General features: G+C 40.3%; 1 protein-coding gene across 2 annotated transcripts in view; it reads left to right on the forward strand.

Moving 5' to 3' along the window:
* LOC101165582 (gamma-aminobutyric acid receptor subunit alpha-3) overlaps positions 1–27200 on the forward strand; it is a 177435-nt gene that overhangs the window by 51298 nt on the left and 98937 nt on the right. For both annotated transcript variants that reach the window (XM_023962376.1, XM_023962377.1), the window contains exon 2: positions 11475–11580. In XM_023962376.1, coding sequence (XP_023818144.1) covers positions 11495–11580 — 86 coding nt within the window. In that variant the 5' untranslated portion in view covers positions 11475–11494. The remainder of the gene's footprint in view (positions 1–11474; positions 11581–27200) is intronic.

A 27200-nucleotide genomic window follows, 5' to 3' on the forward strand; every position in this document is an offset into this window, starting at 1 on the left:
TTCAAAATCAGGTTGTTTTTTTATATAAAGTAAGAATTGTAGTTGCTCTTTGCAGCTGCAGAAACAATCTAAGATAGTTGTTCTGCTATACATTTTAGTAATGTTGAGTGTCACCTACATAAATGATAAAATATGTTTTTGTGCATTATTTGACTCAGAGGGTGCATGTACAAGTTTGATAATTAAAGCTCAAAGAATAAAACTCCCATCATCTTCATAGTGATATACCTTCAAAAATACAAATTCTAGGATATTTGGCACTTTAAACCTTTTTTTATTGGTATGTTTGTAATTTCGTTTTAGCTTGATAAGTCAGGTTTTATCCCCTGAAATTTAAATGTTTTTCTTTAATTATAATGGGATATTTATATTCATTAATTTGATTTTTCAAGTAAATATAAGCTATGTTCAAAGTTTTAACAAAATTGAACATAATTTATCTTCCTTTTGGCCTAATTTTTCTCATTTTTATGAGGGCAAAAGAAAATATTTAAGATGGCTCTGTTTTGCACATTGGATTAAGAAGGATTTTGTACACTGCCAATTTTTCTGATAAGCATCCATGAATTTCTGTCTAATCAGATTGACTCACCTAATTTGCATAACGTTCTTTTATATTTCACGGTTCAGTCAAATGTGATTACATAATTCATTACATTTTGTTTTTCTCCTGAAAACATAATTGTAAGCAGTTAAAACAAGCATTTCAGTGGTAACTAGAGCACAGTGTAAGTGTACCATCACTGAAGGCAAGCTATTTTTAATTTGCCACCAAAAGCAGTGTTGTTGTTTTTTTGTTTTGTTTTTTCCCTCTATTTCTTTGTGTTCTTTGTTTCAAGCACAATCAAAGCCGCAGGGACCTCTGATTTCCTCATTTGCATGACATGTGTATAAGTAAATCAGGTGCAGAATTGCACAGTGTGGCAGGCCAACTGTCTTTTGTAGTCCATCGCTCTTTTTATAGAAAGGATTTGTTGACACTCAGAAACGCTGCTGTCTTGATGATTTTCCACTGCAGTTCTAATTGAAAACAGGGAGCGAATCAACAAAACACAGCAGAAATCCTAAAGGACACTTGAGATTATTGACTCTATGAACTGACTAATGCAAACAATTAAAACTTTACTTTTATCTGGGCCCTCTGAAACTTCTGTTTTTTATTTATTTGTTGACCTTGCTAATATTGATCCGTCTATATCTGTGCTGAATCTTTTAAACCAATTTACTATTGAGCCCACCACAAAGTGCACTGTATGAGTAAACCTCCAGGCATACAAAGGGATGAGTATATCTAAAAGATTTCTTCATCCTGGACATGCAGAGCCCTAAAAAGTGACACATAAAAGAGCAGTAGAAGGGACTTGAGCAGGTGGCAGAGTATGTTAGGAAATTAGCTGCTTTCAATCAGACCTAACAGGATATGGAAATGGTCCCTGTGACACCAGTGGGCATCTTGCACTTTTTATGAGAACATAAAATCTTGAATAGATATAGATGAAAGTCTATGATTAGTTTAGAATTCCCGTTATTTTCAAGATACAGAAAACAAATTGGGGGGGGGGGGGGGGGGGACGAGCAATGAAAAGCTATTAAAATGTTTGTAAAAATTGTTGTTGTTTTTTTTGTTTACTAGAATTTGTCAAGAAACATAAGATTGGTGGGTTTTGACACAGCCTGGGACTTGGCTTTCCCTAGAGCATGACATCTGTTGAGATGGAAATGAGGGCTGTAATTATGAAAAGTAGCATTTCAGCTCATTTGCATGAACTGTTCTCATTCATCTGGCTGCATTTACAGATTTATCCCCGCTGTTGCTTCTCATGCGACGCGGTTTCGGCCGAACTCTGGTGAAATAATGTTAGCACTTTCTCAATTCTATTTTAGTCAGCCTGTAATTTGATACATGGAAATTGCTGGAACTGACTGACTGACTGCAGAGTTATATTTCAAGCTTAGTTAATCAGAGTGAGCGAGCAACACATTTTTAGAGCATTTTTAGTGAACACACTCAGTAGCCAGTGGCCATTTCTCTTTCAAACATATTTTCCTCTTCTTCGCCCATAGCCTTCCTTTTTTATTGCTTTCTTGAGCTCTCTGTGATCAAACATTTGTTTAAAACATATATATTACCCAAAAAAGGGAGCTGGTGCTTTTATTAGAATATTCTGTGTTAGATTGGTTGTGAAGGAGTGGCGCAGTGGGAGAGTTTGGTAAGAGTTTGGTATGTTGCTCTTCAGCTGCCATGTGCTGTAAAACACTTGCTGATGAGGACTTTAGAAACAGCCATCAAGCAGGAACACTGACGAGGACAGAATATTGACTCTTGCAGCAATTAGTGTGTCTCCTAGTGCTATGTATTAGGCTAGTTAGGATTCTGCTAAGAAACAGCAGAGCTTCCATGTTTTAGAGGCTGTTCAATTCTGTTAGGTAATGTCCAGGAGAATGGAGTTGAGTTTTAAGTCGAAAGGTAATGTAATGTAATTTGACTCCTAAATTGACAAAAGTAATAATTTTCTTTGTGTTTTGAAATCTCATTTCTCAAGAACACAGACTTTGTACAATAGAACTCATGTAATGGTGAGTCACAGCTGGTTTGACGGCAATGTTCTGGCACAGCACTCCACTTCCCATTTTTAAGTAAAAGTAGCTGCAGTTTCTTATTTCTTGTCTAAAGCTCCCGGGCCTTAATAAAATGTGAATTTTAAATTTTCAGGTGCATAAGATGGAAGAATAATTTAAGAGTCATTGTTGCCTTGAGGCGTTTCTAAGGCCAGCACTCTCCAGGCAACATTAAATTTGTGTCCTACTGCTGTGGGAAGGTATGAGCTTTTGTTGTTTATCTATGCTGTTACTACTTTAGGATGAGGGAGGATCCCATACCGGGGTTGACCCTTACACTTGCTGCAGCTTTTGGGTTTTCCGGTTCCATGTAAACAGGAGCATCCTCATTTAAAGGGAAGCACAGGCGTATCCTGCATTTCCCTTAAGGTTTGTTGAAAATGAAATGGAAGATCGTCATACATCTGGTAAGCGTATCGTCACGTACTCGACATGTGTCTCACATTCATGAATGCGCTGAACATGGGTACTTAAACACGGGTTTGGCATATGATGCACCGGACTCTTCCTAACCAAGGCTAGCGCATGTACCCACAACTGGAAAAGGCTGTTGCTCGCAGCATGGCCGTAGAAAACAAGTGTGCCTGAACATTTTTGCTCTACAAACTCACCAAGCAGTCACGACCTTGCTATTTCATGTGGGCCACTTGCATGCTCTGTACAGATTTGTCCATTTTTTGCCTGCATACAGCCTGTATCTAGCCATAAGAGCAGTTGTGACTAAGGATTTAACAGTTTCTTTACCCCAATTAACTAAAGACTTGAATAATTTGTGTTGCTCCCTGTTTTCATTTGTTGTATAAGAATGATTGAAGTGGTCTAAAAAATTAATAAATACAGCAACAAAGAGGTTCATATTCCAAGACTTACAAGATTGTAGATGACGAGACTGCAAATAAATTAACGGTTGAAGAACAGTGCATCAAATTGCAACTGTGTTGGTTTCCATAGAAAATATTGGCTGCAGGTGTTTTGATGTTCATCAGTCGAGGCTGAATTCCAATTATTCCACTTCGCTCTTCCACTTGACCTTTTCTCAGAGCTGCCTCACTCTCAATATTACAAGAAAAAAGCTAAGACTGACCTCTTCAGTAGATTTCTATGCCTCATAAAAACAAAAATAAAAGGTCCATCTACTCCTTGACATTTCTTGTGTCTTAGACGAATTTCTTACAGCGCTTAGCTTAGATTGTGTTGACTGTGACTCAGGTTATGATTGTTGTGCTCCTTTCAACCCTCACTTTCATCTTCTAAATGACTGAATGTAGTTTTCATTGCTGATATGGTTTTTCTTAAATTCTTTCCCATTTATTTATACCTTTAAAATAATCAACGGTTCAAATAGAGAAAATCCGTAACATGTCTACACTATACTTACCAAAAGTATTGCTTCACCTGCCTTGACTCATATGTGAACTGAAGTACCATCCCATTCCTAACCCGGTCGTCCTTTTGCTGCTATTATAGCCTCAACTCTTCTTGGAAGGCTTTCCACAAGGTTGAGGAGTGTGTTTCTAGGATTTTTTTTACCATTCTTCCAAAAACACATTGGTGAGGTCACACACTGATGTTGGTGGATAAGGCCTGGCTCTCAGTCTCCGCTCTAATTCATCCCAAAGTTGTTCTATCAGCTTCAGGTCAGGAATCTGTGCAGGCCAGTCAAGTTCATCCACACCAGACTCTGTCATCCATGTCTTCATGGACCTTGCGTTGTGCTCTGGTGCACAGTCATGTTGGAAGAGGAAGGGGACGCTCTAAACTGTTCCCACAAGGTTGGGAGCATGGAATTGTCCAAAAAGTTTTGGTTATCCTGAAGGATTCAGAGTTCCTTTCACTGGAACTAAGGGACCAAGTCCAAGTCCTGAAAAACAAGCCCACACCATAATTCCCTTCCACCAAATTTCACAATCGGCACAATGCGATCTGAAATGTACCGTTCTCCTGAGAACCTCCAAACTCAGACTCGTCCATCAGATTGCCACATGAAAAAGCGTGATTCATCACTCCAGAAAAGGCGTCTCCACTGCTCTAGAGTCCAGTGGCTATGTGCTTTACACCACTGCATCTGATGCTTTGCATTGCACTTGGTGATATGTGGCATGGATGAAGCGCCTCGTCCATAGAAACCCACTCCATGAAGCTCTCTGCGTTTTGTACTAATCTGAAAGTCACATGAAGTTTGGAGCTCTGTAGCAATTGACTGTGCAGTCGGTGACCTCTTTGCACTGTGCTCTTCAGCATCTGCTGAAACCTTTCCGTCAGTTTAAGATGTCTACCACTTCATTGCTGAGTTGCTGTTGATCCCAAACTCTTCCATTTTGTTATGAGAGCTGACAGTTGACTGTGGAATTTTTAGGAAATGTCACAACTGTATTTGTTTCACAGGTGAACTCCTGTGACTGCTCCATGCTGAAAATCAATGAGCTCCTGAGAGCGGCCCATTCTTTCACAAGTATTTGTAAAAACAGTCTTCATGCTTGACTTTCTTATGCCTGTACCATAATGAGTTTGGACCTCTGCAACCATACAACTGACGGCGAAAATGACACGGCCACTGGAAATCCACTCCTTTTTGGTTAAGAATGATCTTCTGAAGAGGCTCAGTTTCCTGCAAATTCTTTTCAGTGTATCTTTATTATCATATTTTTTTATTTTCATATATTTATTTCTTTTTTATTTTTGACAATGCCCACTGTAAAATTAGTGGGTTAAAAAACCCACTAATCAAATTATTAACGGCCAAATTGAGTCGATCTTGATTGCAACCAACTCATAAAATCCTCCATAATCCACATGTCTTCATCAAAGCTCAGGCAGCATATTCATGTCATTTGTCAAATGACACCATGAATATATTTGAATGCATAATCCTTGATTATGGGCATATTAATCATAAAGCAACAACACCAGGGAATATGAACAAAAGCCTGGAGTCACAGATCAAGACTCAAACAGGAAGTTGAACAAAAGATTCTTCCAACTCTAGTGTTTATGTGCGCCCTAGCATTTTATGTGGCTTTTATCAATCTTTTATGGGAAGCTTTTAACATTTTCTTCTGCTTGATGGTTTAATGGGTAGTCTGTGAAGGACAACAGCGGCCTAAACAGCATAATGAAAGTGCTTGTCTGTTATTGGAGTCCGATAGAAGAACTTAAGCTCCCTCAGTCAGAAACAGGTAGATGGGAAAGGAAATGATATTATCCGTCATTTAGACCTTTTTTCACGTCTGAATTCTTTCTAATACCTTTAGGCTTGTGTTATAGAGTGTCCTTCAGGAGAACAAGTCATCGAGCAATTTTTTCTCTCTCTCTGACAATGTTAACGAAAACCTTTGCTTATAATTCAGTTGTTTCTTGCTTTATGCTTTAATATTTCATCTGTTTTACCTGAAGTCTATAATGAACTTCCTCTGACTTTAACCTCACGTGTTATATGCCTGTATAAAATGAGAAACCAGAAATAAATGAATTAAACTAATTTCGTGTCACCATCTGCAGCATAAATTGTGAATCCACACATTTCTTGTTTTGTCTTCCTGAAATGATCGCTGTGCTCCACAGCGGCACACTGGTCACCGTTGAGCCCTGAGGAAAGTCTTTGATCATCCCATCATGCACTGACATTAAAGGGAAACTCAGCCCCACAAACACAATGAAAGCCTTTAACACAGCTGCCACTCATGTTGTGTTTGCACAGCTGTTTCCAGGAGAGTCAGTCTTGTGCTGCACTTTTAATATATGATTAAATATAACGATTTATTTTAACAATGATTCGATTCATACCATAATATGTGGTTGATAAATTGTGTTTCATAGTCGATATTAGTTTATTTTAGACGATCCAAATTGTATAAAATCAATCCAGGACATTTTTAGACAAAACTTTAACCAGTGTGACTCAGAGATAAAAACCTGGTACTGAACAGTGCAGGTGAATTTTTCCAGATTCTTATTTCTTCAAGATTACGACGTGTAAATTAAACATGTGTACAAACAAACAAGTAAACGAGAAAGAATGTCAAATCCATTCACATTTTATTTCCATAAAGTTGTTTTCCCGCATCCAAATAATCCAAAGGGAATATTTTTAGAACATTCTAGCACACTGTATGGTCATATGTCTTTCCTAAATTCAAAGTTTTTCCACATGTTTCAGCTTTAGTTTTGACACTAATGTGGGAGAACCAGACTGAGATGGAAAAAAGAAAAAATATTCTGGAGCTCAGCTCAAATATTTAACATCTCAATTTTTCATTATTTAACATCTTAGTTATTTTAGAGTGCTAAATTCACGAGCCTTAAAAATATAAGCATCTGCTAGTAATATTATCACCCCATTCAGAATTCAAATTGTTTTTACTTGTACATGATTACGACGCTTAATATATTATTGGCTTGCTAGCTATGAAAATGTATTATCAGCAGCATCCTCGTTTTTAATGAAGTGCCCACAGGGCAGCAGAAATGGAAACAGACACAAAGTGTTCCTTAAATATCTACATATTTCACTGAAACACTGCTTCAGTTTACAGAAACGACAGTTTTAAACAGCATTTAGACTGAAAAAGGTTCAACAAAGGATTACTTGATGGTCTGACAAGGTTTTTTACGTATGACTTGATCCAAAAGTTGACATCCAAAATCTTAATGTTTATGGATACAACTTTGCAAAATGACCTAGTTTTGCATTTTATGTTTAAAGAACCCCCCGATGTAATAAAATCACTCACTGCACATATTAGAATAAAACATGTTCTGAAAAGATGATAATACCACCAAACAGTGGATGCAGTTTACTTTTCCAATTGTGCTACTTCAGCCTCATGAACAAAATTTACTACAAAGCTGGACTTGCTCAAGAGCTTTTTTTAGCAATCAGAAAGTGTTTTACCCAGGAGTCTGAAAAAGTCGCTGAAAAAAAGTCGTCACTTGTGTAGATCATGACTTTGCTTATGACAAACTGTGTAATTAGTTCTGTATGTGATAAAAGTATGTTTTGGGAATACCTGTGTCTTGTTTTTAGACTGTTTTAAATCTAAGATCATCACAAAAATCTTTAAAGTGACAGAGCCATGGGTGTTAATAATAAAACCCTTGTTTATCTGTATTTTCACAGATATTATTTGCAAATAGTCTAATTGTGAGGACTCTCAAATTTCCAAACCTACGTCACAGCATAAGCATGTTATTTCCAATGTTCTGCTGTGTTTCTACGTAAATATGTTTGAAAGGATGCTTGTTTTACCCACATTTTCATGCCAAGTACAAATTATTTCACCCTAAAATAAAATTTAAAAAAGATTTTGAAAAATACCGACGCCTTAACAAGTTAACCTGTCTGAGAAGACCTTCTGTGTATCCCTTGTGCTATCCTAGGCACTTTAACATTGGGATTTGGGTCATCTAGACCCACTAGACAGTGCGCTGAACCTTTTTTCTTCAATGATTTGTGATCTTCACTGGTGTCCATGGATTACATGAAATCCTCTTCACCTTTATCCACCTTTGTCATGGTAGGGAGAACATGTCTATGTAAGGATCGGGTCAACTGGACCCCACAGGATAGCACAAGGGTAAAGTGATGCACAGGGTTACCTGCTTTAACCCTTAAACTCATTCATTCATTTTCTAAACCCGTTTAGTCACTTTAACAGGTTCCCTTACAGGGTCACAGGGCTGCTGGAGCCTATCCCGGCTACTTTTGGGCAAAGGCAGGGTACATCCTGAACAGGTTACCAGTCTGTCGCAGGGCCACAATCTCACACCCATGCACACTCACATTCACACATAGGGACAATTTAGAGTAACAATTGAACCTATGAAGCCTGTTTTTGAACCCTAACCTGTGATTGCATGAACAGTTTTAACCCTTAAACTGTTTATTCAATAACAATTATTTAACAGATTCAGAAGCTGAGAAAAGCAGAATATGCTAATATGCAACACTTTACAGTAGTAGTGTTTTCGTAATTAGCGAATTCAGATGCCGAGAAAAGAGACTTTGTGTCAATATTAGGTCAATGCTCAAAGAGTCACAGTAGTTGGAAGAGGGTGTTATGCCGTGTCGTCGGTGACACGCTCAAGCCTTAAAGGCTTAATAGAATAGACCTACATTGAAAAAACTGTTTTGAACCAGAAGAAATAATAATGATATGTAGACCTGTTAAAATGAAGATGATATGGTCTTCACCACATTCTGAATTAAATGTATGGGCCCGTTTTGTTGATATGTTATCTGTTGTTTTTCCTTACTTGGGATTGTCTTATTTAAAAAAAGATGCAATTAATCTACTGCAAAACCCAGTCTTTTACTTCGATCCATACCTAACCAAAATGTGGACTGGGCTCTTCTTCCGCCTGCAATACTATTTACCCACTAAATTAAATCTTCAGGTTTTAAATAAACTCTTGCTGACAGCTGAACAGAAAAACTAAAGGAAAGGTCACATCACAGCACCAGAGTTTCTGCCTTGCAAAGTAATAACACACAGAATTCCCCAAACATTCAAAGCAAATAAGGGAACAGCGTAGCAAAAATACAGTGATATGATGTTAAGATACTATAAAAAAGACATGCTTTTTCTAAACCAAGCTAAATGATTTCATATTGTCTTTGAATTTTAAAAGGGAGAAGTATTTAGAGGAAATTTCTGGATAAAATAGAAACAGTGGTCTGTTTGTCCTAAGTGTTTTTGTTTTAAATACTAATCAATCAAAAAAGGACAACATTAATAAAGTACAAAACTTCAAATTGAGACATCCTAGATTGTATGCTAATAATGAACTCAACTGTGTTTGATGATTTCCTTTTTCTCTTGTAAATGCAGGGAGAGTTAAAGGGTTAAGTGAAAAGGGGGCGACAGTAAGCCTCATGCTGAGCCGTCACAGGTGAATGACAGCCCACAGTTTTCATTTTCTCTACCTGGTGTTGTCGTGGTGACAACAGACTCCTGTTAACCCTCTGGTGCCGCACTCCAACACAAGCGCACAATAAATCAGTCTTTCCAGGCGCCGCACGTCTGAAACCTGCAGTTTGAAGCTGTGTGTGTATGGACACACATGGTGTTGGCCGGTTTTATTAACCCATGTGTTCATGCAGTTCTCTTTGATGAATCGGAACGGTGGCAATTTTCATTTCCATTTTTAGCCATGCATGGAAACACTCCTTTACTGACTCATTTGCATGAGAAAAACAGCATTTGCTGCACATCTAAACATTCTTAGCAATAAAGCCAAAGCTGCAAACAAAGTGCTGCTTTAACCAACAAAGAAAATTACACATCTTAACAAAGTAGGAACACGAAAAACTGTTCATTTGATTTATTCTTTGTTGTTTTAGTCGTAGAATTACAACAAAACACTATGTGGAAACACAAGAAACTCATAAAATTCAAATTAGATGTTTTCTTATCCTTGAGAAAAGGAAAAGAAAAGATTTGTATCACAATGGAGGACAGAATCTGGGCTTTGTGACAGCGGCTTCAGCTTTATCACTAACATATTTTATGATTCAGCTTTTTTAATAGGTGGCTGGCAGATGAGCCATGTTATGTTGACTTACTTTCTAAAGAACATTTGGAAATGTGTGGGGCATTATAAAAGCCAGCTGCCAAAATCTTACAGGAACTGAATGAAAAAAATCCCTCCATTTAAAGCTTGTAACATCTACTGACATAGCTGTGATTGAACCCGGTTATTGTGAAGCTTTGCAGCAGCTTTCAGTCAAGAGTTGCATATTTTAAAAGTAAATGATAAGGAACAATTAGCATAATATGGATTGAGACCATTTAGGATTTCTACTTTTTATTTTTGCTTTCCTTAACAGTTTTTGTGTCAAACAATCTTCTTTTGTAATAGGATGGTAAAAATTAATAAATGTTTACATTTTTTCCTAGTTGCTGTATTCCTTCAGACGCATTTTTGATAAATGGTTGCAAAATGTGGCAAAGATCTGCTGTAATGTTTGTGAAATCAGGTTTTGCTGAGCTTTTATTTAAAGAAAAAAAGAGGCAACAGTACTGTTTCAATTAAATTAAGACCTTTTTTTTCAGAAAGCATCAGTTTACAACAAATAGTTGACTCAAAGTTCTGCACAATATGCCAAAAAACATCAAACTGAGACTTGAGACTGAAATTGTTAAAATCCAGTTCATTCCAGATTTTTATGAGGCTTTTGTATAATAATGGGCTGTATTAAAGTCTATAAAATTATTTTTAAGTGGCCAACATCAAAAGCTGGAAGTTCTTTAACTGAGCAAGCAAAAGGCTGCCTTGATCACATCCCCCTCCTTTGGGTAGACAAAATATGTAATTGTCTTGTAAACGGGTACATTTATTCTTCTTCAAGATTAAAAAACACATCGTCATTGTGTTATTGAACAGCACAAAGCTAAAAGTAACAAGTATTAGTATTTTAGTCAATAAGAATGGAATGATTAAAAAGTGACCCTCTGCTGCTGGAGGCTTTTATTGTGACTTCTTGTGTTTTATTTTTAAATTAAATTTTTGGTTTGTTCAGTTAAGATCTAGGAAATTGCAAATTTCACTTGTATTTTCAACATTTTATGTTAAAAATGGATTCAAATCAATAGCATAATTAATAAAATTAATTTGAAAAGACATTTCTTTTTTTTTTTTGAGAAAATACATTTCTGACTCCAATACAAGGCTAAGTCAAGGCCAAAAATCCATGATTTAAAAAAAATAATTTTGTAAAACCTAAAAAGCCTTGAATGTTAGAAAATTTGAACATTTCAGAATCCCCTCCATTGTCACAATTTTAGACACTTTTTACCTGTAAATACTTTGATTTTCTGTTTTAAAGTTCTTTCTTTTCCATTTCGTTTTCTATGCAGGGTTGTCTTTGTAAGCAGACATGGCCCCTCTACCCTGGAGAGCTAAATCACAGGACCTGGCCTTGTGGGTTCTCCTCCTGCTCCTCAACCTACTTCCTGAAACCAGGTATAACAACATCCGCTTGTTTTAACACCTCTGAGCTTCAGTTTCCTTTTCACTGCGGCCCTTTCTCTCTGTTCCTTCTTCTTTGATGGTGTCTTTGATGGTGACGTTTCGGTTTGCTTTCTGCATCACACTTAACTGTCTTTGACACACGTTCAAATGCTCTAAGGTGAGATTTGTGATGAAATGAAGCTTAAGATTAAGTCTTAGTCTTGGTTTTTAAGACATAAAGACTGAAAGAGGAAAAAAAACGACACAACAATGAGGTCAAACCCTCATTTTTCTGACTTTTGTTTCCGTTTTTGCAAAAAATCCAAATTTTTACTGTTTAGCAAATAGCTGCTCCCGTTGTCCATTTACAGCATTTTCCCTCCTGCATTATTACACTATTTCCCGTCTTTGGGATCAAGGCAGCAGAGAAGAACTTGCGCCTCAAAGAGGCTATGCAGGTTTGCACAGATGATAAGGTTTGATGTTTTAGCTAAAGAGATGAAGGCGTAAGTCTTTTTCAAATTCTGCATGAGAGGGCAGGCTTCTCAGAGCTGGGAGAAGAGAGGCCGAAGCTGCAAATCAAAGTACTGTGATAGGGATTAGCCCAGTTTGCTTTGTCAAGGTGCCACTTGGCTCTGCTTGCTTATTAGGAGCACACAGCTCTTATAATTGCCAATATTAAATAGAAAAATGAGTCCAGAAGACCTGGCCAAACCAGGCCAGATGGTTTTCAAGAGAATGTCTCCTAGCCTAAAGAGACACATGCAGATACACCATATGAACATCCAATATCACTGTGTTGGACAGCTGGTTACATTAAGCCAAGATGGATTTCCTGATCACATGATTCATCGAGAGTCCTGCTCAATTTAATTCAATTCAGTTTTTTTCATATAGCCCAGTATTACAACAACAGTCTTCTCAATGGGCTTCATACCGATTGTATAATAAGCATGAAATCATAATGAACATTAAGTCATAGAATTCAATAGGTAATGGCTAAACTAAACTAAACTAAACAGACCAAGCTAAACTGGGCATCCCTGCCCTTAGATCCCCCTTTCACATTAAGGAGGGATCCTCTCCCAGCACCGACAGGCAATGTACCAGAACTCTTGGAGAGAATTAGCTTATCTAACTCTACAACTACATATTTAAATAGTCCAGCAGATGGACTTCATCCAGATGGTATGGAGGACGCCTGGGGATGCGAGACGAGCCAGAGGCAGGGTCACAATGATACAGCTAAAACAAACGTTACAGTGACTAAGCGAACTCCCAACTTTGTTAGTAACACATAGAAAAAACACAATCCGACACTGCTACACTTAGCCATGTTAGCGTATTCCCAAAGGAACTTAAGCTTGTTTGGAACTGGTTAAAAAAAGAACAGACTTACATTTTGCCAGAGAGCTGTTTACATCTCAAAAGATAGATAAATAGATCTTTCATTGTCACAGGCACAATGGAATTAAAAGTGCTTCCTGGTCAGTGCAACACTCGTACCTTAAAAACAACCCATGGTAAAAACTTACTGCTACAAAGTTGCTTCAACATCAGTAAATCCAACCAGAATTAATTAATATACAAGGTGCTCCAGATTTTAAGGCGATTTCGGAAAAGGTTAAGGCTTTTAAGTCCAAACAATACAGTAACTGTCAATGACAAAAGGGTGCACCAACAAATTAGTATGTTACAACATAAACCACAAAGTATTACATTTAATTATCAATTTGAAATGTAACCTACAATTTACTAAGCACAGGACTATGACATGGGAAACCAGAGTTCGATTCCCAGGGGGCAACTTCATCCAGTGTGGGTCCTTGGCATGGCCCTTCATGCTACTGCCTAACTATATTGTCATGGTTTGAGTTCGTTGTGTCTTGTTTTTCGTTTTAGTTCTTGTTCTGTCTTGTTTGGTTCTGTTTCCTGTTTTATTTTGAAAGGTTTCCTGTCTTGTCTTGTTTCTTGAGCTTTACTTCCTTTGGTCTCCATCTGCCCTGATCGTGTTCACCTGTGTCTTGTCTACCCTGTCTGTATTTAAGTCTTGTCTCTGCCTTCCTCCTGGGCTGGTCCATTACCTTTTGTCATGGTGTTCATGTCTCCATGTTTTTGCCACGCTCTGGTTCCATATCCCTCGCCACGCCACAGTAAGTTTTGTTTTGTTTTGTAATCCTGCTCGGCAGTGCCTTTTGTTTGTATTAAACCCCTTGTCCCTGAACCGTGTGCCTTCGCCTCTGCATCTGGGTCCTACCGGCTCTCGAGCCACCCCGCATCGTGACATATATATAGCCACATGGAGGCCCAAAGACAGTGTTGTGTCAGGAAGGGCATCCCGTGTGAAACTCTTTGCTAAACCACCTGTGTAAATCAGTGATGGCGGATTCTATATGGCAACCCCTGGTGGGATATGCTGAAAGGTGAACTACAACAACAACAACTCTAGTTAAAAGGATTTTCTTGCACTCTTGAAAAGTGCATTTCATTTATTCATGCACTTTTCATGCATTTTATTTTTTAATTGACTTTGTATTGATGAGTCAACATTTTTTGTTGAGGAGAGCTTGCAGTTCAGTATGTATGTTTGAGGATGGTTTGTCTCCTTGGGGGTTGAAACCTTAAGCTCATATGAAGAGAGAGCTGTGGAGATTTAGCGAGATCAGTTCTTGTATTCCCCGTAAGCAGATCTTTGATGTTAGACTGATTCTAAGATGGCATGTGATGCATTCATCCCCCTCTGGAAATCTTAATCTATCAACTCATATATGATTTGTGGAGCATTTTGCACCAGAGTTATCCCTTTTAATGTGACATCAAAGCCAACAAGGAAACGTCAATGGTACACAGATTTGTAGATTGTGCAAATCTTTTTCCAGAGGTTCCAATACGTTCCACATTTATTATCAAGTAATTAAGTATAATTGTACCATGTTGTGCCTGAATACTTGATTCTGATTGGCTCAGTGGCGGACCGTGCGTTACACACCTGGGCCTTGCCACGTCTGAATCACATTAACCATTTTACGATGCAGAAATGAGCTTTGGGTTGCATATTGAAATTTCTTGTACCCACAATAAATGCCTCTACATAAACGGAATTTAAAAGAAACAGTAAACAAATCTTGTTATGCAACTTTATATCCAGCAAAAAAAATTGAAATAATGTATCATCTCACTAATCAAAACAATCGGATTATTTGAAGAAAAAAAACCCATCCTCCTCTCTTTCCTCAAAAACCCTGTCATGTAGATTATTTGGTTTTGGTTCTGTCAAGAAGTCCTTTTCTATTGTTATTGTTGTATTTCTTGCGTAGGTTTGTATTTGCTTTAGAGCCAAAAATTTCAGCTCGACAGACGCAGTGTCTAGGGGATGGTCATCGTCATACACACAAATCTGTACAGCTGCTTCATGCTCTCACTCAGATATTTCTGATGAAGGAAGTCAAGGAGATCAGTGGGAGATTTTCCTGCTAAATCCTCCATGGTGTACATTACAGTCAACTTACAGTCAAACTGGGCAAGGCTGCATGGGACTTCCTGAAACTTCTGTCCAATCAGAGGGCCTGAATACTGTGGCGTTGCCTAAGCCTGCTAGAAGGCCCTGCTGACACCAACTCAAAATCTGATTGGTTAAAGGAAATGAATGTCCGACATTGATTTTGCATTAGAAGTCCTTCAGAACTGATAGTGAACGCCTCTTTACCTCTGACCCTGTCTGGCAACAAAGGAAAGCTGAAATATGACTGGTTAATATGAAAATACGTCTGTCTGGAAGCAGCATAACCATCACAAACACAATAAAAGGAAATGGACAGACCATTTGAAATGATTTAACAAGTATGCATGGACAAATGTAATTATCATACAATTCAGATATATTTTAGGTCTTCAGAGTAGGCCTTGAAGGCCCTGACGGCCCACCACTGACTGAAGGCTTGCTGTTGGCTGCAAGGTGTCCTTTTGAGTGAGGTATAATGGACACCTACAAAAGAAGTCCCCGCTCAAATAGCCTCAGTGTTTAATATTATTGCACTGGCCCAATTGCCAAAACTCAGAACATTGGTTGACATTTGTTTTCTGACTGTTTGTGGGCTGATTCTGTTACGACTCGTGACCGAAGGAACCCAAACGCAGGAAGGAAGAACTCAAACTCGAACTCAAGTAGACTGTCACAGATTTACTCGAAATCTCAAAGAAGTCAAACATCCAGTTGTACAAACAAACAGGACTCTGCGACACTGAAAACAACAAGGACAGAAACTTAAATAACAAACCACATAATCAGGAAACTGAAAACAGCTGAGAGAAACAGGTGAACACACAGAAGGGGGAGGAGGAGGGTGCAGCTGCCAGCTGATCCATGACATAACCCCCCTCACAAAGTCCGGCTCCCAGACGGACCACGACGAGGCTGATCAGGGTGGTCACGGTGGAAACGGGCAATCAAGTTTGGGTCGAGGACGTGGCGCTCTGGCACCCACTGACGATCAGCAGGGCCGTAACCCTCCCAGTCCACCAGATACTGGACGCCTCGACCAACCCTCCTGGAGGCGAGGAGTTCCCGAATAGTATAGACAGGATCTCCATCCACAATACGAGGTGCAGGGGGGGGCACGGGAGGAGGCTGAAGAGGTGAGTCCTTTGCAGGCTTGAGTTTGCTGACGTGGAACACCGGGTGAACTCTGAGAGTACGGGGCAGACCAAGCCTGACTGCCACAGGGTTGATGATCTCAATTATGGGGTAAGGACCAATGTAGCGAGGCATCAGCTTCCTAGAGCCCCCTTTGAGTGGAATGTCTGCGGAAGAGAGCCACACTCGATCTCCCACCTTGTATTCAGGGGCGGCAGTCCTCCGGCGGTTGGCGACAGCGGTAAACCTCTCTTGGTTTCTCAGCAACCGGTGTCGGAAGTCCTCCCAAAAACGACGACAACGCCTCACAAATGCAGCAGGACCCGAAACCGAGGCCGCCTGCTCCTGGTGTGGGAAGAGAGGCGGTTGGTAGCCGTAAGCTGCTTGGAAGGGGGAAAAACCGGTGGTATTGATGAGAGAGTTGTGTGAATATTCTGCCCAGGGGAGATGAGATGACCAGGTGTTGGGGTTCTTTGAGCACATAGCTCGTAGAGTGGTCTCTAGATCTTGGTTGAACCTCTCTACCTGGCCATTGGTCTTGGGGTGGAAACCGGAACTTAGACTGACCTTGACTCCTAACATTTTACAGAACTCCCTCCAGTAAGAAGCTACAAACTGAGGCTCACGATCAGAAACTATGTTCTGCGGAAGACCGTGCAGACGAAAAACGTGTTTTGTCACCAATACTGCCATCTCCTTGGCTGATGGTAGCCCCTGTAGTGGTATAGCATGAACCAGCTTGGAAAATCTGTCCACTATCGTCATTATGACTGTTTTTCCCTTAGAGCTGGGCAGACCGGTGACAAAATCCATAGCAATATGGGACCACGGCCTGGAGGGTACAGGAAGAGGTTGAAGAAAACCAGCAGGGGGAGTTCTGGGAGTTTTTACACTGGCACACACAGGACAAGAGGCAACAAATGCCCTTATGTCTAAAGACATGGTGGGCCACCAGAATCCTTGGGCCACCAGGAAGGCAGTTCTCATAACTCCAGGGTGGCAGGCTAACCGGGACGAATGTCCCCACTTTAGGACTGACGGACGGAGACTGGAAGGAACAAACAGACAGTCTGCCGGACAACCTGGTGGTATATTTGCAGGATCAGAAACCAAGGCCTTGACCCTGCGTTCCAAGGACCACCGTGTAGCACCCAGAACCAAATGAGACGGGACAATGGGGCTGGCTGTAGTCGAATCTCCACCCTCCTCTCTCTGATGTAGACGAGACAGGGCGTCCGGCTTGGTGTTCTTGCTGCCAGGGCGATAAGAAAGGGTGAAGGTAAAACGATCAAAAAACAGAGCCCACCTAGCTTGGCGAGGGCTTAGGCGTTTGGCAGTCCTGATATACTCCAGATTCTTGTGGTCCGTCCACACAAGAAATGGTTTCTCAGCACCCTTCAGCCAATGATGCCACTCCTCAAGGGCTAGTTTAACAGCAAGTAGTTCTCTTTTCCCAATATCGTAATTTCTTTCTGCAGGAGAGAGCTTGCAGGAGAAATACACGCAGGGATGGACTTTATTATCAGACGCCCTCAGAGATAAAACAGCCCCACCCCCGTCTCAGACGCATCCACCTCCACAATAAATTGTTTGGAGTGATCAGGCTGAGTCAGGACGGGAGCTGCAGAGAAGCGTCTTTTCAGCTCGGAAAATGCTTTGTCTGTGCCCTTATCCCAGATAAAAGGTACCTTAGCTGATGTGAGTCCATGCAGAGGTGCAGCCACGTCACTGAAGTTTCTAATGAACCGCCTGTAGAAGTTGGCAAACCCTAGGAATCGCTGAACTGGTTTGCGTCCAGTAGGAACAGGCCACTCCAGAACGGCCCTCACTTTGTCCTGGTCCATGAGAACTGATCCAGGTGAGATCACATGGCCAAGGAACTTTGTGTGTGTTGTGTGGAATTCACACTTCTCGGCCTTACAATACAGGTGGTTCTCAAGGAGGCGCTGGAGTACGGCTCGGACGTGCTGCACATGGGTCCCGAGATCTGGAGATCAAGATCAAAATATCGTCCAGATATACAAACACGAACTTATTCAACATGTCCTTGAGCACATCGTTAATAAGACTCTGAAAAACAGCAGGTGCGTTTGTGAGCCCGAAAGGCATAACCAAATATTCAAAGTGGCCATTAGGGGTATTGAAGGCAGTCTTCCACTCATCCCCCTCACGTATACGGACAAGGTGGTACGCACTTCGGAGGTCCAATTTGGTGAAGATCTGGGCCCCCTTTAATTGATCAAAGGCAGTCTGTAATAGGGGTAAGGGGTAAGTGTTCCGAGCAGTGATGCAGTTCAACCCCCTGTAGTCGATGCAAGGACGCAACCCCCCGTCTCGTTTGCCCACAAAGAAAAATCCTGCTCCTGCAGGAGATGAAGAGGGACGAATGATGCCAGCCTGGAGACCCTCCTGAATGTATTCCTCCATAGCCTCCTGCTCAGGACGAAAGAGAGGATATACATGTCCCTTGGGTGGATATGTTCCTGGCAGAAGATCTATGGCGCAATCATAAGGACGGTGAGGGGGAAGGGACTTGGCAAGGATCTTGCTGAACACAGAACCAAGGTCATGGTATTCAGTAGGAACAGTGCTAAGATCCAAAGGTTCAGGGGAAGGTCTCTTGACTGAGGAGCGAATAGTGGCTGCAGTTAAACAGTTCAACAAACAAAACGAACTCCAAGACAATACACGTCCTGAAGTCCAGTCCATATGAGGGGTGTGTCTGCACAGCCAGGGAAAACCTAAGATAACCTGTGGTTTCAGGGATTCCACAACAAAAAATCTCTGCAGTTCAGTATGGTTACCTGACACAGTTATATGAATTTCAACCGTACGTGCAGACACTTTATGAATGACTGCCCCATTGATGGCATGAATATGCAAAACTGGAGACAAATGTTCAACAGGAATCTTGAGTGTTTTTATTACTTCATGAGAAATTAAGTCGCCATCTGAACCAGAGTCAATTAAGGTCTCAAGCTCTTCCTGAACTCCTGCATAGTTTATTAAGACCTTGGTTGAAGGCCTTGAGGGAGAAGAAAAAGACGAAATCCGGCTCACCAGTTCCCTCCTTGCTGATGAACCCTGTCGTTTCCCGGGCAGTCGCGCACAAAATGTCCAGACCGTCCACAGTACAAACAAAGTCCAGCTCCCATACGGCGCCGCCGCTCAGCGGGCGTCAGACGTCCTGCACCCAGCTGCATGGGCTCCGGGGAAGGAACGAAATCCTGGCGAGGAGTGCTGGAACGGAGCGGCGGATCACTCACAGGAGGAAGCGGGCGAGGGCGGGGACTGGTGTTGCGGCGTCGCTCACTACCCCGTTCCCGCATCCTACGATCAATACGAACTGCCAGATCGATCAGCTCCTCTAGGTCCTCTGGAATCTCCCTCGCCGCCAGCTCGTCCTTGAGGACGCTGGAGAGTCCCTGGAGAAAAACGTCCACGAGTGCCTCATCCGCCCAGCGGGTGCTGGCGGCCAGGGTCCGGAACTCCACGGCGTAGTCAGTGGCGCTGCGCGGTCCCTCCTGGAGGCGAAGAAGCTCATACGCGGCTGCTCGATGGGGTGTAGTAGGGTCGAACACAGTGAGGAGGTGGGTTGAAAATGCCCGGAAAGAGCGGCAAAGTTCTGCTCCGCGCTCCCACTCTGCCAAACCCCATCGTTTGGCTCTACCCGTCAGAAAGCTCAAAGCAAAAGCAACCTTGCTCTGTTTGGAGGGGAACTCGTCGGGGTTGAAATCAAAGTGGAGGCGACAGGAGGTGATGAACGCCCGGCAGTCCTCAGCTGTTCCATCGAACGGCTCGGCATGACCCAGTCTGGTTTGTCGGGTCGAAGGTGAAGGAACATGCTCCAGCCTGGAGAGACGATCGTGGAGCTGTTGCATCACGGACATGAACCCACGCATCTCCTGAGCCAAGGCCAACAGCTCTTCACCGGCGGCGGAGCCTCCTTCACCCGATGATCAAGGTAAGTCCCTCAGCTGGGAACCTCCTGCTGGGTTGGTCATGGTCGCAGAGTAATGTTACGACTCGTGACCGAAGGAACCCAAACGCAGGAAGGAAGAACTCAAACTCGAACTCAAGTAGACTGTCACAGATTTACTCGAAATCTCAAAGAAGTCAAACATCCAGTTGTACAAACAAACAGGACTCTGCGACACTGAAAACAACAAGGACAGAAACTTAAATAACAAACCACATAATCAGGAAACTGAAAACAGCTGAGAGAAACAGGTGAACACACAGAAGGGGGAGGAGGAGGGTGCAGCTGCCAGCTGATCCATGACAGATTCCTTATTATATTCAAGGGTTGTAGGGAAAAATTGATTTGGTGATGTACAGCGATATTTCATTTGGCAATATTTGGGTATCAAACCGAAACTCGGTTGCTGCTAGTATCATAAAAACGCAGATTGCGGTGTTTTGCTGTGGGCTCAGTTAAAAACAAGTGAAGCCGTGGAGCTGTGCAGTGACTAATGCACCAAGCATCGGGCAAAAGGATGTCAGCAAAACGGGCCAAAATTCTGCAGAAATTTAAAGCAATCGATTCTATTTTAGCGACTTGGTGGATCGGAGTGATGTGTACAACGCTCTGAAAAAGGCCAACATTGTACAATGAAAGGCGTATTAATATTCAGGTAAATGTTTTTTTTCTAAGTCATACTCTTTTTAAAAAAATGGGAGCCGGTTTAGCTCGTGCTGGTTTGCGGCGCCTTCCGTCCGTGAAACCAGGGTTCGACTCCGGGCTGCTCCCTGTTCCCTTCTCTACCTCTGTGTCCAAGCCCGGTTTGAGAAGGTTGCGTCAGGAAGGGCATCCGGCGTAAAACATTGCCAAGTTTACCATGCGAATTGCTCGCTGTGGCAACCCCTGATGGGAGAAGCCGAAAGAGGAAGACTCTTTTTAAAAAAATGAAAAAGTGTTATGGTATTTCTTGCAGTAAAAGCAATCTATGAAACTACCTTTGAGACTTTCAAAACTCAAAGTTCACGAAAAGTAAACCTTAACCTTTCTTAATTTCTGCTACATATTCATCATTAATGGGTAATAAACTATGAAAGGCTTGATTAGCTAATTTCACAGATTAGTTTTATAATTTTCTTTCGTATATTATATGTTTGATTACAAGACTTTGTGCAACCCTGTTATCAAGTTCTGCAGGGAACACGGTTGCAGAAACGCTTATATTAGCTTTCTCTCAGAAGTAAAAGCTAGTTGTTTAGCTTTAGCTGTTGCTAATGATCAAGAGAACAAACTTACTCATGTAAATAAGTTTTAAAAAATGTCTTATTCTGAGTATATGTGTAACAGGGTTGCATGGGGGTAGAATGAGACATTGAATCTGTGCTAACTATGCTGTAAAAATATGAAAAATTGAAGAGATGAGAGCCCTTTGCTCTGCCTATTCTTCCAGAAAACAGTCTGACGAGTATATCTTATGTAGATTACCTGAAATATTAACAGTAACTTACTGTAAAAACTACTTTTTTTTTATTATTTATGCTTTGATTTAATAAAGACAAAAAACAGAAGACCACATTCAGAGTTCACGCCTTTACACAGAACTTTTCTCATAAAGTGGAATTATACCCAAACTTGCACAAAAAATGGATTTAGGAGAAAAATGTCTTCATGAAGTACCTGCCAGAATATGGGAATAATCCTCAGAGCGTGCAAACTTTTGCAGAATATATGCATATCTGCATAGCCTCCTCTGTCTGAGCGCTGCCTGATGCTATCAGCAGACTTCAAATCGGCTTTGCTGCACAAAAGGCAGGAGTTTCTTAATGGATTAAGGTGTAACAGACAAATCCTCTTTTTAAGGGTCTACACCTAAAATTTTCACATGGCCCTCTCACATTGACATGTGGAGCACAATTAAGCGGTTACTTCTACCAATTTATGTATTACATTCTAAAGAGAAGTTAAAGTGAAGGCCCATCAATCCTCAACTTTCCGTGTTCTCGCCCCCATGCACCCCCGCTCCCTTTATAGAGCAAACACTTAACAGCCACGGACAGTCAGACCGTCTTGTCGTCTATTTTATTTGTAATCTATTGCCAAGCTTCTGGCTAACGTGGCACATAATCAATAGCTATAAGCATGGGAGTGCTGTATGTACACTTTGCAAAATGATTGGCTCTGAAGTTGTCCGGGCTTTATCTGCCCTCTCTGCCTGTCTCCCATGAATTATTCAGCACACAGGAACAGAGGGGCATCACTCTGAGACGTGACCCGGTCAACAGATAACATTCTGTTTCGGTAGTGTTGTCAAGGTTAATACGACACAGGTCTGGACAAGGGTAATGTATTCAGGGCTGAGCGTCTCTGTCGACTGAATGACCAAGAAAACAGTTTCTTCATGCAGTAAGAGTAGAGTCCAGGGCTGAGTGGGTCTAAGCTCCACATGGAACAACGTGGCCAGAAAGGCAAGGGCTTGTCAGCTAGGTGTCCTCAAACCCCAAAATTTCAGAATTTAATAAAGTAAGTAGCAATAGTGGTAGAACAAGACCTCACAAGTTTTATCCTGCTTTGTAGTCGCATGATCAAAAAGGCTGTTCCTTTCTTCACCCAAATAAATAAAAACTTGGAATTTTTCATGTTTTATTTTAAGGACGGATCAAATTAAACATTTGCACACGTCTTATTTTAACCTGTGATTGAGTCCCAAGCACAGTTCTGAACATTCAATTAAAACATTCGGAAAAGTAAATGTTATTGGAGGCTACAAAGCTCGGCAGAAATGGTCGCTCCATTGCTCTTCAGCGACATCATGAGTCTGGCTATCGCTGCCTAACTGATCCTAAACATGTTTTTTATTTCCTTTATATGTGAATATATAGCAATTAGAGGGAAGGACTATAAATATATCCCAAGCATGACACATGATACTCAGCTTAAACGTTTTGTCCGGTTGAAGCAGAAAAATGTATTTTCTAAAATGGTTGGGAGAAAAAATGCTGTCCTTTCAATCCTTCAAGGACAACAGCATAATGGTTGCACATATCATCAAGATGACCAACCCATGCAAAAACATCTCTTCATCATCACTCATGTTGATCTCACTGTCCAGATAAAGGAGAACATTCTAGAAATATGGAGTAAAATGGAAAATGATTGATCATGCTGTATCTGTGTGCCTACATAAAGCTGTTTTTTATGTTTAAAGGTGCAAAGGTGAGAGTATATCTAATATGTGGGATGTGATGAAATTTTACCAAAAACTTTCCACATAAAGTGCTCTGACTTTACAATTAAACTCAAAATGCCTAAATGTCTGACAGGCTATACCTAGCTAAGTACTGTCCCTGTAGTACATTATCTTTTATTGCAAATAATAGAATTTTGAAAAAATGTATTTGTAATCCTTAGTGTCAAGTTATTATACCCCACTTGAAGGGGGAAAAGGATCCATGGAGTGTACTGAACAGGAATTCACACACCATCCAAACACCTCAGTTTTGTCCGGATTTATTTGCCAGGATTTTGACAGGCTTAGACAATGAGATGCATTGTAGGAGTGATATGGGTGGTGAAAAACCTATACAAGAAATTACATTATATAGGTTAACATCAGTTCAAAGCCACAAATAAATATGACAGTAAATATTAAGCAACACATCAACGTTAAATCTGTAGTTTACAGTTAATTCAATTTGAACAGTTGGTAAAATCTAATTTCCTAACTGTGAAAATCATTGACAATGCAGCAATAAATACATATAAATATATTTTATAAACAGCAATGATCTTACTATGAATGAATCAAATGTTAGCGCTGACGTGGCACTCTACACAGTAATACGTAACCGACGCTGGGCGCGTACCATCACCAAAACGCACAGTGAAATCACAACCCCGCATTAATTCTTACCTCCGTGGTTTTGACGCTTTTCTGAATGGATTAAGACGGTTTGCGAGACTTTCGATCTCTCTCTGGCTGTCGGATCTGACGCTACGGGCGAGCCTTCAGTCAGCTCCGGTGCGCACAGCTGGACCTTGATTGTCGATGCGCGCTACCCATTCACAATTCCCTTTTTCCTATTTCCCTCAACTTTCATTCAAATACACCTGTACTTTTTAACTTTCATTTTCATTTTTACTTTTTATGTTTTTATTTTTGTAATGTTTTTTTTTCTTTTTTTTCTCTATTTTTATTTACTGTAAAAAAAAATAATTGAAATATAGATTTTTTTTCAGTTTGACCTAATACTAAGTAGATATGAAAATTGGTGTAAACTTGTAAACTTGTATAAACAAGCATGCTTGTGATGGTTGGGTTCAATTGACATAATATTATAAAAATGCTTTTTAGTGTGTTATTTAACTTACACAGATTTAATTCCAGACTTTGAAAGTTCCAATCAGCGCATTACGTTCGTATCAATTTCTAATAAGACATTAAATGCAATTGCCAATTTGACCTAAACAACATTAATTAAGTATTTTTTTGGTGAAATAAGTAGCGTCACCTGACCTTCATTAATCTTGCTATTCTAAAGGATTCTTCCTATTGTCATAAAGTCATGCAAAAATACATTGCACATTACACCCCTGTGAGTGGTTAGCACTCTTGCCCAATAGAGAGAGGTTTAGAATCCCAGCTGGGTCTTCTGGGTTTTCTCCCACATTCAAAAAACATATCTCACAGGTTGATTGGTGATTTTGTGTGTTTGTGCGTGCGTGCGTGTTGGTTTGTCTCTGTGTGGTCGTGCAATGGACTACTGACCTGTCCAGTGTGTACAGCACCTTCATTTAGACAGTTGCTGGGCTAGGCTTCAGCAATCCTTTGACCTCAAATTGGATCGAGCAGCTCCAGAAAATTGATGAAATGGTTGGATTGATTAAAATGTTTGTTCTGGTGTTTTTTAATCCTTGGTTCTTTAACTTTTTTTAGGCCAAATCCTGAATAAGGACATTCTACATTCTTAAATAAAAGTTGGATACATTTATAAACAAACATTTAAAGACCCACTCTGATGACAATTGTGTTTTAGGAGTTTTTAACACGTTCTTGTGGCATTTTTCTGATTAAAGAGGACATATATAAAGTATTTTAAACTTAAAGCTATAATTGGCTTTAAGTCAAACAGAATCAAAGAAGGCAGACGTTTTTAAAGCGAGGAAAACAAGGTGGCTGAATCAAAAAAGCTGTCAACGTTTGTGTTCGGTTCATCAGTGGGATTTGACAACTGCAGGTCAAAGAGACACAGTTGTAGCCTGAAATCTCTGTCCTTCGTTTGCATTTCCATATTCCTGCTGTCTAAAAGCTTTCAAGTCATTATCCTCGTCACTTTTTTTTTTATGAACTTACACTAGATTTTAATGTATTACCGGTACTTTAATTGTAATTAACCTTATTTCACAGTTTTATTGTTTATAGCTTTTATCAATACGTTTACTTTTTCATTGTCTTTTTATTTTTTATTTATTTATTTTTATTTCCGGTGCTTCCTCAGTTGGGACCTCTCCCTCTGGGTCGGCTAATGTTCAGCCACTGCGGCTCTGGATTGGGACCTGCATCACCTCTCTGCTGTGGTGGAGCGGTCCCCGCCTGTGATGCTGCATTTGGCTGATTAAACAGCCGTTCACAAAGAGGGAGGTTCCAATTATCAGCGTGTCCAACATCTTGTTTCATGCTCAGCCTGTTTCTATTTCTCTTTGGGGGTGGGAGATGTGAAAGAAGTGGGGGGTTGTGTAGGTACAGGGAGAGGGGCCCTATTTTTATTTATTTATTGATTTTGTGCTAGTTTATTTTAATTTTCTTGCTTGTTTTCATATTATTTATTTTGTTCTTTTTTATGTAAAGCACTTTGTGTTATACTATTATATGAAAAGTGCTTTATAAATAAAGTTTGATTGATTGATTGATTGACTTCGTCATTTTTAACTTCTCATCCTAATACAAAACTTACAATCAATAACAATAAAACACTTTTGTTTTTTGTTGAAAATTTTTAACATAACTTTGTCCACTCATAAACTAAGAACTAATGTTTCATAACTGTTAAAAAATGTTTAGACCTCAAAAATCAAACCTGCATCCATTTCAAAAACAGAAAAAAAAGGCTGTCCTGTCTTTCTTTGAGCTTAGCTTAAGGTCCTCATGTAGCATTTGTAGTTCTTGATCTTTGCATTGATCCCTTTTCTATTTACAACAACTTGTAGTCAATAACCAGTTAATAAATTAGCAGCCATGCCAAGAAACTGACTGAGAAAAGCCTGATGTCTTTAAGTGCAGGCTGACTGCAAACAAGTATTGAGCGGCCGGGGTGGGGCTGGCACGCAGACAATCATCTGACCACTCAGCTAAAGCACTGACCCTCCCTGACGCTGTACCGTTTCATTGATCTTTATTCTAATTACTTTAGAGTTTTGGTCAATTTTCAATTGATACAGGGAGGATCTGATCAATGAGGTTCTAAGTCAACAATTAACACACATCCGAAGCACCCATGAATCAAACGAAAGCGAGAATGGGTTTCTCAGGAAATGTCTGCACCGACCCTCTAAAGATTTGCATGATGGAACTTTAAAACAATGCAAGCATGGAAAATGATGTTTTCGTCGCTCCAACTTTATGTAGGCTGTTGTTTGTGTGTTTGGGAAAGGCTCACTTTCAATGAAAGCACTATCCATATGCGTTGCCACCGGCAGGATCCACCCCCATCTCCCTCTGAGGCTGAGTTGGTGAAGCCTTGACAAACAAGCCTTTCAGTACAGATTAAGATACTTAAACCCAAAGCAGCTCTTTCTTCTTCAATCTGTTTATCTTTAGGATGTTAGACTGTCAGCAGCAAATGTAGCTGTTAGAAAATATGCAGAGCACGGCTTGGATTCCAGGTGTTTATAATTCTGTTGAATTAAGCATATTTAAATCTTTAATGTGGAAAACTCCTTTACACATTTTAAAAGATATCATCAAATGAGTTTTATGGAAACTCTGGGATGAAAATTATGGAAAATATGGAAACACAAAAAAGGACCACGATAAGGTGATCCGAT

This window comes from Oryzias latipes, chromosome 14 (genome assembly GCF_002234675.1).
Source record: "Oryzias latipes chromosome 14, ASM223467v1".
In the NCBI taxonomy this organism is placed as follows: Eukaryota; Metazoa; Chordata; class Actinopteri; order Beloniformes; family Adrianichthyidae; genus Oryzias; species Oryzias latipes.